Here is a 16,857-nt window from a genome sequence, read left to right as displayed (position 1 = left end):
TTCTTGGGGTCATAGGCAGCATTCCTCCTCCTCCAAACACGGAAAGTTGAGTTGATGCCAAAGAGCTCGATTTTAGTCTCATTTGACCACAACACTTTCACCCAGTTCTCCTCTGAATCATTCAGATGTTCATTGGCAAACTTCAGACGGGCCTGTATACGCGCTTTCTTGAGCAGGGGGACCTTGCGGGCGCTGCAGGATTTCAGTCCTTCACGGCGTAGTGTGTTACCAATTGTTTTCTTGGTGACTATGATCCCAGCTGCCTTGAGTTCATTGACAATATCCTCCCGTGTAGTTCTGGGCTGATTCCTCACCGTTCACATGATCATTGCAACTCCACGAGGTGAGATCTTGCATGGAGCCCCAGGCCGAGGGAGATTGACAGTTATTTTGTGTTTCTTTCATTTGCGAATAATCGCACCAACTGTTGTCACCTTCTCACCAAGCTGCTTGGCGATGGTCTTGTAGCCCATCCCAGCCTTGTGTAGGTCTACAATCTTGTCCCTGACATCCTTGGAGAGCTCTTTGGTCTTGGCCATGGTGGAGAGTTTGGAATCTGATTGATTGATTGCTTCTGTGGACAGTTGTCTTTTATACAGGTAACAAACTGAGATTAGGAGCACTCCCTTTAAGAGTGTGCTCCTAATCTCAGCTCGTTACCTGTATAAAAGACACCTGGGAGCCAGAAATCTTTCTGATTGAGAGGGGGTCAAATACTTATTTCCCTCATTAAAATGCAAATCAATTTATAACATTTTTGACATGCGTTTTTCTGGATTTTTTTGTTGTTATTCTGTCTCTCACTGTTCAAATAAACCTACCATTAAAATTATAGACCGATCATTTCTTTGTCAGTGGGCAAACTTACAAAATCAGCGGGGGATAAAATAATTTTTTCCCTCACTGTATCTCCACAAATGTCTTGTTATCAAACTATAGTTTTGGCAATTGTTTACAGACAGATTATTTCACTTATAATTCACTGTATTACAATTCCAGTGGGTCAGAAGTTTACATACACTAAGTTGACTGTGCCTTTAAACAGCTTGGAAAATGCCAGAAAATGATGTCATGGCTTTAGAAGCTTCTGATAGGCTAATTTACATTATTTGAGTCAATTGGAGGTCTACCTGTGGATGTATTTCAAGGCCTACCTTCAAACTCAGTGCCTCTTTGCTTGACATCATGAGAAAATCAATAGAAACCAGCCAAGACCTCAGAAAAACATTTGCAGACCTCCACAAGTCTGGTTCATCCCTGGGAGCAATTTCCAAACGCCTGAAGGTACCACGTTCATCTGTACAAACAATATTACGCAAGTATAAACACCATGGGACCACGCAGCCGTCATACCGCTCAGGAAGGAGACGCGTTCTGTCTCCTAGAGATTAATGTACTTTGGTGCGAAAAGTGCAAATCAATGCCAGAACAACAGCAAAGGACCTTGTGAAGATGCTGGAGGAAACAGGTACAAAAGTATCTATATTCACAGTAAAATGAGTCCTATATCGACATAACCTGGAAGGCCGCTCAGCAAGGAAGAAGCAACTGCTCCAAAACCGCCATAAAATAGCCAGACTACGGTTTGCAACCGCACATGGGGACAAAGATCGTACTTTTTGGAGAAATGTCCTCTGGTCTGATGAAACAAAAATATAACTGTTTGGCCATAATGACCATCGTTATGTTTGGAGGAAAAAGGGGAATGCTTGCAAGCCGAAGAACACCATCCCAATCATGAAGCACGGGGTTGGCAGCATCATGCTGTGTGCACGAGGGACTGGTGCATTTCACAAAATAGATGGCACTTCACAAAATAGAAACATCTCAAGGATGATCAATGGAAACAGGATGCACCTGAGCTCAATTTCGAGTCTCATAGCAAAGGGTCTGAATACTTATGTAAATAAGGTATTTCTGTTTATATTTTTAATTTTCTAAAAACCTGTTTTCACTTTGTCATTATGGGGTATTGTGTGTAGATTGATGAGGATTTTTTTCATTTAATCCATTTTAGAATAAGGCTGTAATGTAACAAAATTTGGAAAAAGTCAAGGGGTCTGAATACTTTCCGAATGCACTGTACATTCAAAAACTCAGAGTGCTCATAATATGCCCTTTTGGATTAGCAGTGTTGTTTTCACTTCGCCAGGCACCCAGGTCCCATGGCTACTTCCTCTGTGTGCAGGTCATGTACTCTGTGGGCAATGCTATCTCTACCACATCTCTTACCATCGCCACCGCAACACTCTGTCTGTTCAGGTGAGTAGAGTTGGGGGCCGTCCAAGTGATTTATACTAGTGGTAGATAGATCATAAATTGTTAAGCTCATCCCTTAAAGGTAGGAATGACCTTTACCACTGCTCCATTTGTCTAACTTGCTTGTCTATGGCAGCTGTTTATATTTATCAAATCAAATCAAAATCAAATCAAATGTAATTGGTCACATACACATATTTAGCAGATGTTATTGCGAGTGTAGCGAAATGCTTGTGTTCCTAGCTCCAACAGTGCAGTGGTATCTAACAATTCACAACAATACACACAAATCTAAAAGTAAAATAATTGAATTAAGAAATACACTACCAGTCAGAAGTTTGGACACCCCTACTCATTCAAGGGTTTTTCTTTATTTTTACTATTTTTTACATTGTAGAATAATAGTGAAGACATCAAAACTATGAAATAACACATATGTAATCATGTAGTAACCAAAAAAGTGTTAAACAAATCCAAATATAATTTATTTTATATTTGACATTCTTCAAATAGCCACCCTTTGCCTCGATGACAGCTTTGCACACTCTTGGCATTATCTCACCAGCTTCATGAGGTAGTCACCTGGAATGCATTTCAATTAACAGGTGTGCCTTCTTAAAAGATAATTTGTGGAATTTCTTTCCTTCTTCATGCGTTTGAGACAATATTAATTTATTCCCTACTCTTCTGGTTGAGGTGACTTATCCTCCTGTCGGTCTCTGTCCTCTGTTGCCCTCCACAGGTCAGCTGTGAGATTGCTACAATGTTATCCAACTACTGCATCATGGCCAACTACAGGGCCGGGCACCTGCAGGCTGACCTCGGTCGTCAGATGAACGGTGTTTCCTCCGACACATTGGTGCGGCTGGCTTCCGCGTTAAGCGGGCGGGTGTTAAGAAGTGCGGTTTGGCGGGTCATGTTTCGGAGGATGCATGACTCGACCTTCGCCTCCCGAGCCCGTTGGGGAGTTGCAGCGATGAGACAAGATCGAAATTGGGGAGAAAAAGGGGGTAAAATAGAAAAGAAAAAAATAATGCTTATATGCTCCCCACCTATAGTGTGTGTATTCCCCCCAGTTTTAAAGGTGCTAGGAGACACGAGGGGATCTGCTGGATTCTCAGTTCCTATTCTCCTCTTCATTGTTGTGAGTTCTGACATAACCTTTGACCCCATAAGCAAGTTTGTGATTTTCTGTTAGTCAGCACCTCATTCAAAATCAGTCTCTTATTTAGATTAACTTTGTTTTTTCCCGAGTATCATAAGAATCCTGGTGGCCAAGTTACGGAAACAGGACATGCATGTAAATTAGTTCAACCAGTACAGGTGAGTTACATTTTTATTCTGTTTGACAAAAACAATGAACAGCTACAGAACAAAAAAACTACACTTTTGTCATGTTGATGATATCTGATGTAGTTGTATATCTTTATATTCAGGAGGCTTGCTAAGTCCACCTTCCTTTTGGTATCAGTCTTTGGTTTGCACTACGTCCTCTTTGCATTCCTCCTGAATAAAGTCAATAAAATATGGAACTTTATCGAGCTGGCTTTCGCCTCCACTCAGGTACTGTAGTACCTTTATCCTAACCCTGTGGGTGTACTGTACATGTCATGTACAAACTTTCAGTGTATTTATGTTGGGGTATACATTGAGTACACCTAAACCTTTGTCTGTGCTTTGTTCTATTCTAGGGGTTTGTAGTAGCAGTTCTATACTGTTTTCTGAATGGAGTGGTAAATAGACATCCACACAGTTAGTGTAGTAGATTATAGAGAATAGAGAGAAGGGATTGTCTGAGCCCGGGTGTTGAACTTTGACACTCTCCCCAGGCTCAGTATGAGGTTCAGAGGAGGAGGAAGCGACGGAGGCTGGAGCAGTATCTACACTATATATACAAAAGTATGTGGATACCCATTCAAATTAGTGGATTGGGCTATTTAAATCACACCTGTTGTATAAAATCGATGACACAGCCATACAATCTCCATTGACAAACATTGGCAGTAGAATGGCCTTACTGAAGAGCTCAGTGACTTTCAACGTGGCACTGTCATAGGATGCCACCTTTCCAACAAGTTAGTTCGTCAAATTTCTGCCATGCTAGAGCTTCCCCGGTCAACTGTAAGTGTTGCTATTGTGAAGTGGAAACGTCTAGGAGTAACAACGGCTCAGCCGCATAGTGGTAGGCACACCAGCTCACAGAACAGGTCCGCCGAGTGCTGAAGTAAAAAATTGTTTGACCTCAGTTGCAACACTCACTACCGAGTTCCAAACTGCCTCTGGAAGCAACGTCAGCACAATAACTGTTCGTCGGGAGCTTCATGAAATAGGTTTCCATGAACAAGCAGCCGCACACAAGCCTAAGATCACCATGCGCAATGCCAAGTGTCGACTGGAGTGGTATAAAGCTTGCCGCCATTGGACTCTGGAGCAGTGGAAACGCGTTCTCTAGAGTGATGAATCACGCTTCACCATCTGGCAGTTCGACAGATGAATCTGGATTTGGCAGATGCCAGGAAAATGCTACCTGCCCGAATGCATAGTGACAACTGTAAAGTTTGGTGGAGGAAGAATAATGGTCTGGGGCTGTTTTTCATGGTTCGGGCTAGGTCCCTTAGTTCCAGTGAAGGGAAATCTTAATGCTACAGCATACAATGACACCAACTCCATATTAATGCCCATGATTTTGGAATGAGATCTTCGACGAGCAGGTGTCCACATAATTTTGGTCATGTAGTGTACCTGGGGAGACAAGGCGCCAACATGGCTCCATGAGTCAGTGGAGGGGCCCATATCCAGGTCTCCTTCCTTCCCCGGGGACCCTCCACATGCCATTCTAGTCTGGTGTAACACATCCAGTCACTACTTACTGTACCTACGAGGCTTTCTGTGTGTTCCACAGTCTATCTGTGACATTCTGACATACCCGATTGACTCTTGAAGGATGAGGCCTCATCCTCACACGCACGCACACACACACAATTATCAGAAATAAAAGAGACTTGTGCCTGTAAAATAGTAAATATTACCAGGCATTCTAAAGGACCATGTGATCATGCTTAATTGTATTTATTGACTCAATGATTAATTTCTTACATGTATATTCCAAATGTTACATAAGATATGTTGATGTTTAACCATGAAAACAAGAGCTGTTGTAAAGTTTAAAGAAATGTGTGTTAATGTGTAGGTGGCAGTTCCTAGAATCAATTTAACCATGTTATGTCAGTTGCACTCTTTTTGTTTTTAAAGCCCTCCTGCATAAACATCCGCTGTACCTTACTTCATTGTTAACTTATAGACGTACGAGATACCAGAACCAGTCTCAGGGATGGCTAACTCGGGCGATCCCTTCGCCACACAGGCCACATTGCGTGCTTGAGCATTGCAAAATACGTTATTCAATCATTTCACCCACCGCTCGTGCGCGTGAACAAGCGTCTGCGTAGCCATGCGCTACAAGCCCCCTCCTTATTGGATATCAGGAAGATACAAACCCACGTGGATGCTTGAAAGACAAACTAGGAGAGATTCATGAATGATAACTAACTAGGTTTCCCTTTTTATCTGTGGATTAATCGTCGGAGTAGAGACACACAATTTTGTATGAGGCCTGGTCAAAATTCTACAAAGAACCAGCTAAAAAGAGGACCATATGCATGTAAGTTAAAATAACAACCCAATGTTCATCTCCCAGGACAAACTAGCAAGCTAGCTAAATGTCCATGAATGTTTCGACCTGCCCCAAATTAATATAATTGATTCATAGTTGATTTTGGTATTTTATTAAACTGCATGATCGGGTCAGGTGGGGATAGACAAAATCTAACTTTTTACTGACAAAAGTGTTTTTTATGATTGTGTTTTGCATTAATGTATTGATTTGAATATTTGTGTATACTGTATATTGTTGTGTACGTACAGTACCAGTCAAAGTTTGAACACACCTACTCATTCCAGGGTTTTATTTTTACTATTTTCTACATTGTACTGTAGAATAATAGTGAAGACATCAAAACTATGAAATAACACATATGGAATCATGTAGTAACCAAAAAAGTGTTAAACAAATCAAAATATATTTTATATTTGAGATTCGTCAAAGTAGCCACCCTTTGCCTTGATGACAGCTTTGCACACTCTTGGCATTCTCTCAACCAGCTTCATGAGGTAGTCACCTGGAATGCATTTCAATTAACAGGTGTGCCTTGTTAATTGTTAATTTGTGGAATTTCTTTCCTTCTTAATGCGTTTGAGCCAATCAGTTGTGTTGTGACAAGGTAGGGGTGGTTTACAGAAGATGGTCTTTTACCAAATAGGGCTAAGTCCATATTATGGCAAGAACAGCTCAAATCAGCAAAGAGAAATGACAGTCCATCCGGAAAATGTCAAGAACTTTGAAAGTTTCTTCAAGTGCAGTCGCAAAACCATCAAGCGCTATGATGAAACTGGTTCTCATGAGGACCGCCACAGGAAAGGAAGACCCAGTGTTACCTCTGCTACAGAGGATAAGTTCATTAGAGTTACCAGCCTCAGAAATTGCAACCCAAATAAATGAGTTCAAGTAACAGACACATCTCAACATCAACTGTGCAGAGGAAACTGCGTGAATCAGGTCTTCATGGTCGAATTGCTGCAAAGAAACCACTACTAAAGGAGACCTGCTTGGGCCAAGAAACACAGGGAATGTACATTAGACTGGTGGAAATCTGTCCGTTGGTCTGATGAGTCCAAATTGGAGATTTTTTGTTCCAACCGCCGTGTCTTTGTGAGACATAAAGTAGGTGAACAGATGATCTCCGCATGTGTGGTTCCCACCGTGAAGCATGGAGGAGGAGGTGTGATGGTGCTTTGCTGGTGACACTGTCAGTGATTTATTTAGAATTCAAGGCACACTTAACCAGCATGGCTACCACAGCATTCTGCAGCGATACGCCATCCCATCTGGTTTGCGCTTAGTGGGACTATCATTTGTTTTTCAACAGGACAATGAGCCAACGCACCTCCCGGCTGTGTAAGGGCTATTTGACCAAGAAGGAGAGTGATGGAGTGCTGCATCAGATGACCTGGAATCCACAATCACCCGACCTCAACCCAATTGAGATGGTTTGGGATGAAGGAAAAGCAGCCAACAAGTGCTCAGCATATGTGGGAACTCCTTCAAGACTGTTGGAAAATAATTCCAGGTGAAGCTGGTTGAGAGAATGCCAAGAGTGTGCAAAGCTGTCATCAAGGCAAAGGGTGGCTACTTTGAAGAATCTCAAATCTCAAATATATTTTGATTTGTTTAACACTTTTTTGGTTACTACATGATTCCATATGTGTTATTTCATAGTTTTGATGTCTTCACTATTATTCTACAATGTATAAAATAGTAAAAATAAAAACCCTTGAATGAGTAGGTGTCAAAACATTTGACTGGTTCTGTATGTGTATTGATGTTTATACAAGGTTCATCTGTAAAAGAGAGCTTTGGTCTCAGCATGACTCCCTGTCTAAATAAAGGTTAAATAAAATAGGTTATGTGTTGCTTCACACAGGCACAATGATGATATGACTTAATAGCAATGAGAAAATAAAGTCTTACAATAAATGTCACATGTTTTATAAAAGTAATTGTCCTTCCTATCTGTTACTGGGCTGTTTAATCAGTCACCACTGGCAACTAAGAAAAGCTTCTGTTGTAAGAGAGAGATTCTGCACAATCCAGAGTTTTATTTCCACAGAAAAATTATATGACTGCATATGAACAGGCAGCAGTTAGTGTTTACAGTTCCCAGTATGTGCTATTAACAAGATGCAAATGCACTAGGCCTTGAGGAACCGTACATACAGCTGATCCATTCCAAATGACACTGTTACATCTCAGGTACTGTGACAGCAGAGTTGTCCTGATGTCGCCTGTGTTCTACAGTCCTTAACCCTGGGCGTAACCCTGAACCTAATTCCAATAGGAAATCACTGTTCCTGGGATGTCTCCGTGTTTGGAACATGAACCTGCCTTCTACCGTACTACTGTATCCACTTGTGCTCCTTCACCTCTAGCATTTCCCCAGGTGGCCTCCAGGTGGCGGCTGCAGGGCTATGTGAAGGATATGACGCGCCACCGTGCCGTTGAGGAAGAGCAGGAACACTGCGGTAAACTGCCACCAGAAAGTGAGGGTGAAACCCAAGGGAGAGGCGTGCTGACAGAGCAGAGCCACAAACACCACCACACCACCCACCGACAGTGCTGCCACCACCAGCACCAGAGCTGACCCCAGGCCCCACTGCCGTTTCCGAGTCCCGGACCTCACTCACTTGCGACATGACCAGCAACTCCAGGCCAAAGATGGCTCCCACAATGGCCAGGGAAACCAACGAGCGACACAGGCCCACCGCCATCCCCTGCACCCCAGATACACTCAGGTGGGTGGTGCAATTAGGTGGGGCTGTTTGTTCCACCATAGCCTTCAGGGTGCAGAAGTGCCACCGACCAAACATCTTCCGGCCGTCCACCAGCAACCAGTGTCCAACACACACGGCTATGGAGGAGAGGACAATGGCCAAGGCCGTGCAGAGGATGATCAGACTGCGGGTCAACACCTCCAGGAAGAGAGGCCAGGCCTTCCTCTGACGGGGGGCTCCTCCTGGGACCTACAGGAAGGGGATTGAGTGATTTTGGGGTAAATAATTGTGCAGGTACAGAGTACAGTAGAGACACGTGTGACCAGGACAGAGACAAAGACACAGGGCACTGTGTGACCACAGGGAAGTGCCTTAAAGTCCACTGTAAGTTAATCTATCTGGAGTCCTGAACCAAGAATCCACCGATTTTACACACCAACCAAACTTCTGGGAGAGCGCGATGGTCCTCTTTTGGATTAGTCCTGAAACCAGTAACCTTGGTTATGTCTCTCTCCAGCAGAGTTTGAATCAGGTGATTAAAGAGGAGAAACTTGAGTACCAGATCCAGCTGTGTAGAATACCTTGGGTTCATTCTTTCATGTGAAATAAGACTGCAGGCATATGAGGGAACAAATCATAGGCTATTGGACTAGTGTTACTAGAGAAAATAGGGCGGCAGGTAGCTTAGTGGGTAAGAGCGTTGTGCCAGTAACCGAAAGGTTGCTGGTTCTAATCCCCGAGCCGACTAGGTGAAAAATCTGTCAATGTGCCCTTGAGCAAGGCACTTAACCCTAATTGCTCCTGTAAGTCGCTCTGGATAAGAGCGTCTGCTAAATGACAAAAAATAATAATAATAATAATAAAAATAAATCACTATTTTAGAAAAAGCCCATAACAAAGGTAAACAAGAAAACTAAAATTTCTGAATTTAAGCAGGAATATTATCTTTTACTTTTGAAGAGAGCCAACAACTACAGGTTAAACTCAAATAAATCATACTATTTAATGGCAAATACACCTGGTTAACATCTCACAGACCTCACAAAACAAATACACGCCAAACCAGTTATAATTTTAAAAGAAAAAGATACAAATGCGTTAACTATAAACAATATCGCGATTAATTACAATTTTAAAAGCTTATGAAAATCTATATAAATCAGAATTAAACAACAGTTGGACTGATCCTACAACCTTCTAAGACTCAACAACCCTGAAGCAATTATCAGCAGACAAAAAAAGTATCACTAAAAACAGAGATCACTGAAAAAGAAATATTAGACACTGTTAAAACATTTGCGCGGAGAAAAGCACCAGGAATCGACTGTTTTCCCACAGAATCCTATTTAACATTTTGGGACAAAATTCAGTGCTTCCTTATTCCATCTATCAAACAGTTATTTCAGTTATATTAAAACCAGGAAAATCTGGAGAGTCCCCTGCTGATTACAAACCCATAACTTTAATACATTGTGAGAATAATAACAAAGCTCATAAGCAATCAAATGGAAAAAGTCTTACCAGACTTAATAATATATTTGTTTAATTCTATATCACATATTTTGATTTGTTTAACACTTTTATTTTACTACATAATAATATAATATAATATGCCATTTAGCAGATGCTTTTATCCAAAGCGACTTACAGTCATGTGTGCATACATTTTTACGTATGGGTGGTCCCGGGGATCGAACCCACTACCCTGGCGTCACAAGCGCCATGCTCTACCAATTGTTATTTCATAGTTTTGATGTCTTCACTATTATTCTACAATGTAGAAAATAGTAAAAAATAAAGAAAAACCCTTGAATGAGTAGGTGTGTCCAAACTTTTGACTGGTACTGTATAATTAATTAAGTCCAAAAATGGATGTAGCAACTGCTGATTGTCCCTTTAAGATGATAATAAAATAAGGTGATCATAACATTAAAGAATGTACAGTATGAGAGTGTCTCTGAAAGTCTGTTCTGTTTCAATAGTGGTTCACTAACACGAGCAACTTCATCAGTAGCCTAATGACAGAACACTGAAGATTTAGCCTAAACATCAATCATGGACATGATACCATTGAGCAAAACCGACAAAACATATTTATCATACTTATTTATAAGCATTTACTGTGCGATTTACAAGCAAATCTACCGTCAGTCATCATTATAATAAAAAAACTAGAATATTTCCTTTGATCTGAATAGTTGTAAATGACATGTTGTATTCCCTGCAAGTCTCCACTTGACCGAGAGGCAAAAGCGGCAGCGAAACGGGTCTTAGAATATATAAAGTACAGTGGGAGTTATGTTTAGGTGTATGATTAACAAACATTCATAAAACAATGCAAGTCTCCTTCTGGAATAAACTCCAGAAGTCCTCTCCCTCTAGTTATTCAGCCAGAATGTACTTCTTTAAAATTTATTTTTGTACAGTTATTAGAAGTCCGGTCAGGGGATACTCTGCTGTCACCAGGAGGAGACAGAGGAAGGAAGAAGGTTCCTTCCATGAGTGCACAGAGATTTACGCATCAAGACTATGGCCATTATGGTCCTCTGTAGCTCAATTGGTAGAGCATGGCGCTTGTAACGCCAGGGTAGTGGGTTCGATCCCCGGGACCACCCATACGTAAAAATTTATGCACACATGACTGTAAGTCGCTTTGGATAAAACAGTCTGCTAAATGGCATATTATCATTATTATTCCCAATCTCACACCATTTCTACCCAATTCATGCATGAACGCACTCCTGAGTGGAAATGTTGTCTCAAACAGTGAGAAAGCAGTGCAAAGCTCAACTTGCCTCCTGTGAACCACTGTTATAGAGCCCCACAGTGAAGGTGTCATAATACCAATAAAACCTAGCGGTCAAACAGGGAAATGGTTCCAATCGTTTGTCCACCATTCATTTTTCCCATAGGGAATTTTAGAAACACTTATAATAAGGGCTGTGTTTCGTGTAATCTTACCCGGGCGTGACGTTTGGATAAACATGTAAATCTCTCTTGGAGAAGGTGACTATCGATATATTTCGGCTTTATTTACTCTCAGATTTGAAAATGCTAATTAGCATCAAAGTAGACATCATGCAAGACTACAAATCCCTGCAAGCTCCTGCATGTCATTTCTAGCTGACACCTTTGCGAACAGGTGTTGTCAATTTAAAACGTGCACAAGACATTCACAGAATTGTCAATTTAAAGAAATGTAGACAATTTATTGATTACTACATTTAGCTAACGTTAGTTAATCCAGACATTCTTACCTTTACCTCGATTCGGCAGTCTCGTCCAGATCATGGCTCCCGAGTGGCGCAGCGGTCTAAGGCACTGCATCTCAGTGCTTGAGGCGTCACTACAGACCCCCTGGTTTGATTCCAGGCTGTATCACAACCGGCCATGATTGGGAGTCCCATAGGGCAGCGCACAATTGGCCCAGGTTTGGCAGGTGTAGGCTGTCATTGTAAATAATAATTTGTTCTTAACTGACTTCCCTAGTTAAATAATAATGGCATTTGTAGTTCTTTTGTAGCCACATTAGCAGCTAATCAGCGTTTCATTTTTGGGGGGTAAATACAGGTGAATATATTGATAAGTCACTTTTTCCTAGAGAGATTTACACTGGTTATCAAAACGTCACGGTAAGCCTACACGAAACACAGCCCTTATTTTAAGTGTTTCTAAAAATGGTGGAAAAACAATTGGAACCATTTTCCTTGTTTGACCACTAGGTTTTATGGGTATAATGACTCATACTGTGGTAGTCTATTGGTTAACTGAAAAGAGCTAACCATTCCTACAAGAAGTATAAAGATCTTGGAGAGCTGCCAGAAGCATTATTCAAGAAACAGGTGTTGTTTCTCAGTGAACTTTTGCCCCAGGAGATAGTGCAAGGTGGAACAAAACAATGTGGTAAATGGACAAAGTATTCTTCTTGATTTGAGTTTATATTTACTGAATATACACATTTATTTAAACGTGCGAAGTCAGACAAGTTAGTATGATCTCATCTCATGAAATAACCAAGCATGACAACAGAAATGTTAAAACAAATGTATACTTTATGGAGTTCCTGGGCTTTACAACTAGTTGAGAACATTCACTAGGAAATTGCTGGTGGAGGACGGCTTGACTCGGTCCGTAGCGGCGGCTTGTCGGTCCTGTATTCTCAGTGTGACCATAGGTGGTCCACACTAGGCATTCAGCGTTCACATGCTATACACAGTAGCAAACATACCTGGGTCCAACACGTACATAAAATACATGAGGTGGGCTTGATTTATCTTGTTTAGTACAATGGAACCATTTGAATAGTCCAAAAAGTGCAAACTCCAACCACCCTGCACGCTACTCAGCTAAACCAAGCACACCTCTAGAATTACAAACTATTTGACATGTGCATTTGCCCCAGGTGTTGCAGCAAAGGGCATACTACTGGAATTTAAGGCATCTCACAGGGACGAGGTGTGGGCTGACCACAGAGGTCATGGTTCTACACTGCCAGCGGTCGGCCCGGTCAGTCAGTCAGTTCTTAGACTCCATACTTCCCTTTCAGCTCCTCTACCAAGGCAATGTACTCCTTCCTGGCATCCTCTTGGCTCTTTCCTATAAGAGGCACAAGGAAGAGAAAGAGAACACATTCAGAAAACATGTTGATAACAGGTTACTGTTAAAAGATTGTCTGGCTCAACCAGTACACTTATGACTTTAAATGCATTGACCTGAAGGGATCCACAGCTGTCTAAAACTGATTCCCTGTGAATTACAAATCACTTAAGCTGAAGAATAGTGCCCTCTACAGTCTAAATGTGTGAAGGACTACAGGAAACACACCTTTCTCCTTCTCCCAGGCGTCCCACTTGGCTTTCCCAGTGAAATCAAGCATCCCAGGACGAGCTTCAGAAACAAAGAAAAACACAAGATCAACAGACTATACTCAATACAATGAGGCATCTACACTTGAGGGGTATCATAAAGCACTGGATACTGGCTTACCGGTGTTGACGTCGCCTACTTTGGCCTGTTTGAACAGAGCATAAACCCTGAGCATCTCTGCATCTGCTGGCTTGGCCTTCAGCTGCTTCACCTCCTCTGCAGCCTTATCAAAGTCTGCCTGGGTGGGACAGAAGCAAAATATGCGATTAAGGTCAGCTAAACATAGAGAAAAGAAAGCCTTCACATGAAAATTGCTGCTTCCAAGTGAAATCGGAGAGATGATGGCGTTAGACATGAAAGGTTCCTATACAATCTCATTACAAAATGCCAGCAACCTTACAGTAGACAGATCTATTTCAGCAAAAGGTTCAGCTAGATAATCACCGGATAGCAATTGAGAGTCAGTGTGGCGTAAATTGAACCTTGATCTCATCTAGGTCTATTAGGTTTAGCCTACAGGCAGTAAAACTGCATCAAAGTCATGATGACATTCTATTGTGAGCAACTGGAGACCAGAATGGCAGAACATAGAATCTGGCCTCAAAACCAGAGCTACTGAGTATGGAAACAAATCATTGTTGCTGAAAAGGAAGTCTATGCTGCCAAGAAAAAGAAAAGAAAAAAAGGCCCCCAGCAGTACAATGGGCCCTCTGAGTTGGCTGAGCTTGAGCAACATTACAAAATGCCACACTCGATGTGCCACCCTGCAAACTGTGCCGGGGGGGGGAGGAAGAAAGACAAAACACAGCCTAGGAACATAGGCAGGTTGTTGCCCCCGCTTATAGTTAGGCTATTATTAGTTTCACTGAAATGTTTGTTGCCAGATGGCCTGGGTGTTGCTTTTGGAGCCTTTGCAACCCACCCAGAGGAAAGACTGGATTGCAATAACCTCGGTCAGAGTCCAAGTAAAGCTAATAACCAGGGGAAAGTACCCAACCCTTATCTGTACAGCCTCAAAGGCAGGTTTCAAAAGACAACACATTAAGTGTTGTGCATCTATTAGCTTTGTGCACCTGCTCACTCAGACATTGTAAATGTTAGACCACAAAACAGTTCCAGGGAAAAAGCTTTGCATTGCCCACCATTTACAGTCCTGCCAGATACAAAAGCATTGTGTATCAATGCAAATATAATGCTCATTCCTGACTCATGAGGTTGATGCAGAGAAGGAAGGAGACAACCCGGCATGGTGCTAATGTATGAGAGTGTAGCCACTAACCACAAAATAATCTGGCCTGATGGTAGTGGCTAAACAAGCACTTTATCTGAACTAAAAAATAAAAAAGCCAAGGTCTTGAGTTTTAATGTTGCAATGTGTGAGGCAACACACTGTTACAATGTGACACAGCCAAAACCCATGTAATTTAATCTGCTCAGCTAAACACATGCAAAATATGTTTTCGCCTCTGCTTCAATAGGAGGACAGAGATCCAGTTGCCAAACTCACTGAATAAAAGATTATCTATCTCCATGGCTACAACTCACCTGTGAACTTATAAGGGGCATATTCATTACAGAAACTTTTAACGTTTAAGAACCAAACGACCTAAAACGTGCGATTCTATTTGACAAATTCAGGTAGGTCCCGCGCTGTTTCGTTTGCTTTCGTTTAAGAAACGTTTTGCAACAGAATCGGCGTAATGACTATGCCCCCAGGTGAGAGGCAGAGGGCATGAGCTTAAGGGCCAAAGTACAAACCAGTCAAATAAACGTGATCAACTCAAACAGTGCTTTTACCTTCAATCTGATGGATCTGCATAATTTAGGTCTATGTAAACAGATATAACGTGACTAATATAGACATTAATTCCTCTAACTAGAGACGCTTGCTAAATTGTTTCTGCAAGTTCTTCAATAATGGGTTTATTCAATGGTAGTTTATGACCCTGCGAACTGCGTTCCTGGGCGCGAGCCTTCTTGCTTTCGAGTGACCCTGTGATTATAAGAGCTGCGCAAAACGGCAACATTTCTTCCTTCATCCTTTAACAACAAGCTATATTTTAGTCAACGTTAGATATAATTACTTTCACATGCTTCTTCTCACCAGGATATTACGCAAGCAATCATATTCAACAGAGGAGCGTGTTTGAAGTACACACAATCAGTGCCTTGGGCTATGTCAAAGCCGCACCACTCCCTTCAAGTAGGGTGACAGTAGCGCCAAAGCCAGGCAATCCTCTGGTTTGCGAGTGACATTAGCTTGCTAGATATTGAGCTGTCAAACAAAGGAAATGGAGTGGTTTCATCGGGTGGAAGCATGGGAATTACGCCTTTTAAAGGCAATAACATTAGGCCAGTTTAATTCAAAATTGCCACAAGACCGACGGGGATAACTAGTAACTAAATTAGTAGTGGTGCCAAGTCAAGTGCCAACTCCAGTTTGGCAAAAACAATATGCTTTTTACTTTTGTTCTAGCTAGCTAGCTACCGTCAGCGGACAAAGCCAAGTCTACATGTTAGTGAACCTGCACTTGGACCAGGAAATAAAAATAACAATACAACTAGCTATGCATGTTATGGTAACTAGCTACAATGTAATGTCAAAAACAATACAAATTCGATACAAACCTCAGACATGATTTTCAATTCCTTTTGAAGGCCCTTCGTACAGTCACAGAACACTACTGGCGTCCACAGCCCAGAACTAACGGAAAAGAGAGTAGACCGTTCCTGATGTGTGTCGTGAGCAACAGCGTGAGCAGCAATAATGGAATCGGTGGTTCACCTTTACAATAAAAGTCACCAATTGAAACATGCAAACGGATAAAGTGCCCAAGGTTCTGAAGTCTATACATTCACAGTGCGATTGTGTCAAATCAACTAATTATTGTATTTTGTTGAATGTATATAACATTCCAACCTTGTTTAGCGTTATCCTTTTTTTATCGGTTTGCATCAGTTTCAATTGGGACCTTTATTGTGAAGGCAAACCGCCGACTATTGTTGCTAACGCGAATGTTGTTCACGACACAGTGGTCCGTTCCTGCAAGCGTTTCACTACTGCGCGATGCGGATACCGCCCCTTAATTCCATTGGTAGATTCACCGAGTGAAACTCACGCAACATCTCCGTTAGTTGGGGTGAGTGAAGGTAACCAATCAAAGCCCTCAATTCATTATCACGAGTGGTGGTCCCACTAAAGTAGGGCACGGGGTTATGGCGATGTGTGTCTGCAACATAATTAAATATTTATCTCTACTATAGAACCATGTCTCGCGCTGTAGTTTAAAAATTCAGTGGATAGGGTTTCCACTAGTTACCATTGCCACAAAGGTAAAAATTGCT

At 41.8% G+C, this 16,857-nt stretch overlaps 1 protein-coding gene and 1 pseudogene across 1 annotated transcript; both read right to left on the bottom strand.

Annotated features, from left to right (window-relative positions):
* Positions 1-8,105: 8,105 nt before the first annotated feature.
* LOC121572518 lies at positions 8,106-13,125 on the bottom strand (annotated as a pseudogene).
* LOC121571706 (acyl-CoA-binding protein) lies at positions 12,679-16,250 on the bottom strand. The gene is made up of 4 exons (XM_041883343.2): positions 16,141-16,250; positions 13,633-13,750; positions 13,471-13,533; positions 12,679-13,242 (listed from the first exon to the last, which is right to left on the bottom strand). Exons 1-4 carry the CDS (start codon positions 16,147-16,149, stop codon positions 13,169-13,171), a joined length of 264 nt encoding a protein of 87 aa, XP_041739277.1. The 5' UTR covers positions 16,150-16,250; the 3' UTR covers positions 12,679-13,168.
* Between the last annotated feature and the right edge of the window lie 607 nt (positions 16,251-16,857).

The sequence above is a fragment of the Coregonus clupeaformis genome, chromosome 29 (assembly GCF_020615455.1).
Source record: "Coregonus clupeaformis isolate EN_2021a chromosome 29, ASM2061545v1, whole genome shotgun sequence".
In the NCBI taxonomy this organism is placed as follows: Eukaryota; Metazoa; Chordata; class Actinopteri; order Salmoniformes; family Salmonidae; genus Coregonus; species Coregonus clupeaformis.
Note: the sequence above shows the minus strand (reverse complement) of the source record. Positions and strands in the feature narration are given on the sequence as shown.